This window comes from Eublepharis macularius, chromosome 4 (assembly GCF_028583425.1).
Source record: "Eublepharis macularius isolate TG4126 chromosome 4, MPM_Emac_v1.0, whole genome shotgun sequence".
In the NCBI taxonomy this organism is placed as follows: Eukaryota; Metazoa; Chordata; class Lepidosauria; order Squamata; family Eublepharidae; genus Eublepharis; species Eublepharis macularius.
In genome coordinates, this window is record NC_072793.1 from 65,539,502 (window position 1) to 65,546,556 (window position 7,055).

General features: G+C 39.7%; 1 protein-coding gene across 2 annotated transcripts in view; it reads right to left on the reverse strand.

Moving 5' to 3' along the window:
* The window catches only part of RBM27 (RNA binding motif protein 27), a 52,122-nt gene extending 45,274 nt beyond the window's left edge, over positions 1-6,848 (reverse strand). For both annotated transcript variants that reach the window (XM_054977039.1, XM_054977038.1), the window contains exons 1-3: positions 6,692-6,848; positions 2,957-3,075; positions 532-656 (exon numbers count right to left, since the gene is read on the reverse strand). In XM_054977039.1, coding sequence (XP_054833014.1) covers positions 532-656; positions 2,957-3,075; positions 6,692-6,750 — 303 coding nt within the window. In that variant the 5' untranslated portion in view covers positions 6,751-6,848. The remainder of the gene's footprint in view (positions 1-531; positions 657-2,956; positions 3,076-6,691) is intronic.
* Between the last annotated feature and the right edge of the window lie 207 nt (positions 6,849-7,055).

The following is a 7,055-nucleotide window of genomic DNA, read 5'->3' on the forward strand; positions in this document are numbered from 1 at the left end:
TTGGGTTTCTAAAGCACTGATTGATTGAATAACTGTAGATCTGAAGCAATCCAGCAAGTCAACCTCCTTTCTTAGCAGCACAATACTTGCCAGCAAGGAACCTAAACTACAGCCACACTTTTCTTCACCCCTAGCTACCATCTTACAATTAAAAATGGGCCCTGACAGCATCTTAGATATGGGCCCTGACAGCATCTTAGTATCCAAGCACGTTCACCCCACAGTGAAGAATACTAACAAATGGATTGAAATAAGCACCAAAATAGCCCACTTTGCTTCGTAATTTTTTTTAAAAAAAATCTGTAGTCAAGCTGACCCCCAGCTAAATTATTGTATTGCTCAAGAATGTTTTAAACAGGTTTGGACTACCCTAGAAGGATACACAAAGAAATCAGTAAATCAGCACTATAACAGAGAGATTAAACTGCTACTTACACCCACTTGTCTCGCTTTAATATCCAAAGGAAAAACATTATGTTCATATAAAGGCAGGTTAACTCACAAGCAAGAGGTAGAGAAATTTAATATTACCTCCTCTTTGATTTCTTCTTTTCCTTGTCCTACAGGCTTAGATTCTGGTTTTGCTGGTTCGTTGGGAGATAGGTAATCCTTGGTGTAGAGGCTTTCAAAGAGTTTATCAACAAAACCTGATGTTTCTGGCAGAAAAATCAGACAGAAAAGATTTGAAATCTTAAAAAAGGAAATCTGGTAAGAAAACTGAAGGAAAAGGGAAACACTTATTTTCCTTTCCTTCCTGCCCTCAGGGCATTTTGTCCGGGTTTTTTTCCCACTTGGAAAAACTAAAAGTTTTGGAAGCAACTTAATATCAATTTTGAAATATTTTCATTTTATAATGATGATTAAACTACTTTCAACACAAAGTTTACAAAATATTGTTTTAAACGGCCTATTTATTGCCTTAATTTTTTTAATTGTAAGAATGTACAGTTTACTCTAGATGTGTTCAACTCTCAAGTTCTCGTCTGCTTTAGATTCCTCCACCTTCTAACAATGAATAAAAATTTGAAAGAGTACAGAGTACAGCATATTTTAGTCTATGTTGATGAAGAGACCAAAAAAAGGTACCAAAAATGAAAGTTAAAAATAGGAAGTTATTGATCTTTCAGAAACCAGTTCTAGTGAGAAAAGATGGTAATATTTTTAATTAATCAAGCATGGTCATATTATTTTCAAGAAAAACATTAATTCATTTTATTAAATTAAATAAATCTAAATAAAATATTAAGATGCTCTATACAAATTAGTTTAAACGTATAGATATTTTTAATATCTATACATTAAAAAAATAATTTTTACTGAAAGATTTTAAAATCAAAAATTAAAAAGGGACAAAAGAAAAACAAAAAGGAAGAAAGAATAAATAGAGAACAAGAAAAAATAATTAAAAATATGAAGGAAAAGTTTTGGATTTTCTCTACGACAAACATTGGCATGATTACAGAATTCACACTAGTCTATTGTTATCAGAACAAAACTTCTTTTTCTATAATCCTTTCCCCCCTCTTACTCTTCAAAACCACAAATCATAAGTTTGTTTGTTAAGATCATGACCTGAGGACACCCCCCACCTCATTTATTAGTATAACAAGCCTGATAAAAAGTTCTGGTGAACTCAAAAGTTCGCATAATGCTTTGGGTTATTTTGGTTGGTCCATCAGATCAACATGGCTGCCTTCAATTTCCTTCTTCTATGAGACTTACAATGAAATCCTATGCAGAGTTACTCCAGTTCAAGCCCACTGAAATCAATGGGTTTAGCCTGGAGTAACTCTGTTTAAGATTTCACTGTTAGTTTGATAACATGGAATGCTTCACTAGTACATTGTCTCCTTAAAATTTATCTTCATATCTGGATTTACACTATCAACCCCTGATGCTGTGATCAGTTAGGCTGAAAACAGATGCTATTTTTACCCTATAAAGTTTGAAAGAGGGATCAAAACTTGCTTTTCAAAATGTCATGGCAATTGGCTATTTCAAGAAAAAGAGTAAAGAGTTCTATGAAGTGCACCCAAGACAATATGCATTCTTAATGTGACGCCTTGTTCCCCAGTCACATTCCCTAAGATATGTAACAGGAAAATATGCCACAAAATTGGAACCACATTAAAGCTGGAAACTGCTTCACTTCATAGCTTTCTGCAGTTGGTATTATTTCTCGAGGCAGTAACCTTACATAGAGTTTTTTAAAAATCTAATTCATATATGCCAACATGAACATTTTAGATACCCCCAACATCTCCAGATATTAATTATATGATCACTTCTGATTTGTTTTGCAGATATTAGTGTTTAAACAATATCCCTCAGTTTGAACACAAGAACAATTTGATATACTTTACTAACCAGCTCCAAAGGCAAAAACCAGCCCAGTTCGGTGCTTGTTTATACAGTTCCACTACTTTTGATGAAATTTCCAAGTAAATTTACATGGGATTGCAACATAAATACTAAAGTTAAATACTCTTGGGATTATGGAGATCAGATCAGACTGTACGTATTACTACAAAAACATTTAAAGTAGTGTTTTGTCAATCAAATTCTAGCCTTGATGGAAGGGGGTATTTTTATTACAGAGTAGACAAGGTGTTTTGTGCCACGGTAAAGTTTTACTGTGGCACAGATTAACTAATCTCTAAATTACCATAGCACTTTTTGTTTTACTGATTCCATAAATTAGCATAGCAACTCCTCAGGCAATTTAAAGATGTCTCCTCACTGTTTTGGTTTCTAAGTTTAAATATCTGTGGTGTACAAAACCTGATCTTTCACACTTCGTACTTGTAGTCAAGTTTCTTTATGAATACAGTATAGTTCTTTTGTGGAGAGGAAAAGGCTTTCATACATGTGGCACCCTACAATTCCGCTGCATATCTAGCTTCCTAATTTGCCATATTAACAAAAATACTGTTATTAACAAATGAGCAAACAATACCTTTTTGTAGAAAGACATCTAGCTGATCAGCACAGAAAGCCTTCAGCTCTTTCTCTGGCTTGTCTTTCTTGACCAAAGCCACAACATAGTTAGCTAAGGCTGATGGATCGGCATCACATCTAAGGAAAAAGTCACTTTTATGAGTATGTTATTTAGTTGCTTGTATTGATTTCAGTAAAACCTACAAAGCCTACGAACTGGCACAATTTTATTTTACTTCACTCATGCCCATCTTTCTTGCCAAGACTGAAGTGGATTACAAAATACAGAAAACAGTTCAGATAGCATAGAATATCCAATAAACCATACAAACTAGGATTACTGACTTGGAGAACAATGCAAAAAACAAAGTATGATACACTAATACAGAAGATGGCATTCAAAGGAAATACATACTTTACACACTTTCTTCCCATAACTGGAAACTGCAATTTTATTTCTAGTCTATAATTGCTAGGAGTTTAAACTCTCAGAAGCAGACTAAAAGATGCAATGCCGAACCTCTAACCCCACTGCTCCTTGGCTCCTGTTGCCTCCTTAGGACTATCAGGTCACAATGCTGCAATAGCAGAAACCACAACAGGTAGAATTTGCTGCCAGAATCTAAACAGAGGAATCCCATGTCCTTTTGCTTCCTCTCTTGCCTGCCTACTGCCTTCCTTCCAGTAGTGCCCACTCCAGCCAATCCTATCCCTAGGGCCCATCTAGAGCTTTGCGTCAGAATAACTTTCAAGTTGATGTCTCCAGCACCTATTATTTTTTCAGGTTTTCACTTTTTAGGCCTCTACCTATTTTGTTCCAGCTTAGCAACCCTAATACTCCCCATAGCATACAGCCCCTCAGAAACTGGATTCCAAACAGCTTGGGTTCCCCTTATAGAACTGAGTATTTCATATGCTACACAAACTCAGCACCATAAGCACAAGATAATACAGATATTAACCTTCACATATACAGGGGTAGGGAAAGATTTTGCTGGTCAGCAGGGCGAACAATCTTTCATTAACTCTGTTACTTTAATTTCATTTGGTCAGATGTATTCCTTTGAATTGGTAGTGGAGAGTGCCCTCCAGTCATAGCTGACTTATGACAACTTCTGGTGGAGTTTTCCTGGCAAGAGTCTAACAGGAGTGGCTTGCCATTGCCCACCTCTGCAATCCTGGTCTTCGTTGGAGGTCTCCCATCCAATTACTAACCAAGGCTTCTGAGATCTGACAAGATCAGGCTCACCTGGGCTATCCATGTCAGGGCATTCCTCTGAATTAGCCACCCAAATATATTTCAAATCCCAAAATTATGTATAAAAATTGGGGTTTTCCAGCCTTGGCAAGTAACATGTTACAAATATCTTAAGCTTTAATGCCTATTTTTTAAACGTACATATGACCAAACCAAATAGCTTGCCTAGCCTTACTTTTCCAGGATGCTTGTCAGTGGATTTTGACTTACACATCCCCAGTACCTTTAAAAATAGTGAGGAAAACTCAATACTATGAAAACGAGCAGTTTCTATCAGCATAAATGTTGGCATTCTCTTACATCTGTAATTTGTTCTCTTCTTTTACAGAAGCACCCCTCAAAGAAGTGTTTCTGTAAAGGAATAACATTTAAAACAACCACTACTGTGATAGAATAACAAAATTTAGACACTAAGATCACACCTTACTGATTTCAGTCCTTTAGCAAAATCAGATTTAGCCACTCTATACAGAATATTGTTCTTGAAAGTTCCTAAAAACAAAACTGAAAAGATGTATTTGTACCTTCCTCAGCATGCAAATAATGATCAAAAAGTATGTTTCAGGAAGACTCCAAATCTAACTATGACTTTTCAAATATTAATGTTAACCCAATGTGGTGCTGAACAGATTCTATCTGCATGTGTTTGTCTTATAAGTATTATGCATAACAAATATGTTAGAAACAAGTTAGGAACTTTCTTAGTCATGGGACTACCTTGCAACTATGCAATAAGTTCAAAATTATTCTGAAGTTTGGGAGTGAAGCTTCCCCAATTATAATTTTAATATATTTATATGGTACTGTATAGTTGATTGATAAATTAGCTCTATGCAGAATATGAGAGACACACTAAAGCCAGCAACACACATAAGGACTGAATAATTAGCACTTGAAATCTTCAAAGAGCTGTGCAGACTTTTATAAATTAATCTTCCTTCTATGTGGAAGAAAAACACAGATTAAAATCCACAAATGAGATGAAAGCACTGATACTTCATGTAATTATAATTACATGAAGTCACTTCATTTTGCCATAAAGGTAAAAAGTTCAATTCACTGAACTTAGAACCTACTTGAAAGCAAGTGGGCCAGAGGAGCAGTTTAACAATTCAAATGCAAGAATTTAAGCGTCAGGATAATTTAAGAATTCTGTTGGAACCTCTTCCCACTTGCCTTTAAGTCCAATACAGTGATGCCATTTAAATAACATTTAAACAACTTGACAAAGGCATCTGATTAAATTATAAACACCAGTTGTAAGTGTAAATACACAAATGTGACACCAAGACAACAGTACAGCCATAACATAATTCTATGCCTGATCATACTACACAGCCTTTTGAGAATCTAATACCTTAATTTACCTTGAAAGCTACCAAAAATAGAAAAGAAGAAGAGAGCAGCTGTACTTGAGCAGGCCAACAGTTTATCTACTCCGGCATTCTGCTTCACACAGCAGCTAACAAGATGACCCCAAGGAAGTCTACAAGCAAGACACAAAGGCTATAGTCTCTCCCCGTTGTTGTCCCCTGACTTGAGACAGGCACTGGACATCTTCCAGCTCATTATCCAAAATACCTGAGATGCATCGGCAAAGACAGCGACTGGCAAGGTTAGATTCTTGTCTAGGTCCAGCTGGTTTAGGGGCCTAGTGAAATGATGCCCCAGAAGCCTCTCCACCTTCAAAGGAGCCCCAGAGTGCATCCCTGAAGACTGTGAGGGATTCATCCAGTTCAGAGACAAGGGGCCTCGCAAAAACCTGACCATAACCCTGAAGCTTCAAACTGCAAAATAATCCAGACTATATTCTATTCCCTGAACACTTCAGTTTCCAACTTCAAACCACTAGCTGTGGTATTACGGAGAAAATGAGGGGTAAGCACTTCAACCCTACAACAGAATTACAGCAGTGAAGCATAACGGGCCTGAACATTTATATTTCTAGAAGCAGTTTTGAAGAACAGCTTCCGTGCTAGTGACATGCGACAATAGTTCTGTGTTATTAAACAATTAGTCACTTAGACAGCTCTCTGCAGAGTGAGGAGCCAGCGTGAAGCCCCGCGAGGAAGGGGGAAGAGCATCCACTCCCGAGGACGGAGGGCAGCCCTCTGGCCTCTGAACCTCAACACAGACTCTCTTTCCTCACGTGCCTCCCCGTCCCCATCATGTCCCCCTCCTTCCCAAGTGCAGCTACCAAGACGCTCTCCCGGCAGCCGATGCGGACCAGCCATCCTCACCCTACCCCCCATACTCCCGAAGTTGCTCTGCAACCCCCAGCCGCCCAGAGGCGACCGTTCCTCAAACACTCTTTTCTTCCCCCTCCCCACACACAGCGGCGAGCCCTGCCCCTCCCCCCGCTCCACCTGCCCCTCCTCACATATTCATCCCATGGAGACCACTGCGCTGCCCCCCACGCAGCCCCTCCCCCACTCCCTCCCTCGGGGGCTCGGCGTCCCCCCCTCCCCTCAGTTTCCTCCTCGCCCCCGCACTCACATTGGCTCCAGTAACTTGGCCAGCCAGGACTTGAGCGCGTCCACGTTCTCTATGATCATGATGATGGCGCTGCTGCGGCTACACTCCGGGCCGCATCGCCCCGTCGCGCTCCCTTCCCCCCACGCCGCCAGCCGTGTGCCGCCGGCAACTGCCCCCGCCCCTCCCCCTCTGGCCGAGCCTAGGCCTAAAGTCAGACCAGGAACTAGCCAACCGAGAGTGCAACCGAACCTGCTAGGTGCCGGAGAGGGGGCGGGTACCCGGTCTCATGGCGGAACCAATCGCGTGACGGGGCCCTCAGACATTCGAGCCAATTAGAAGCTGCTGGGGTAAGGGGCGGAGGTCACTGGTAAGAAGGCCGCAGCAA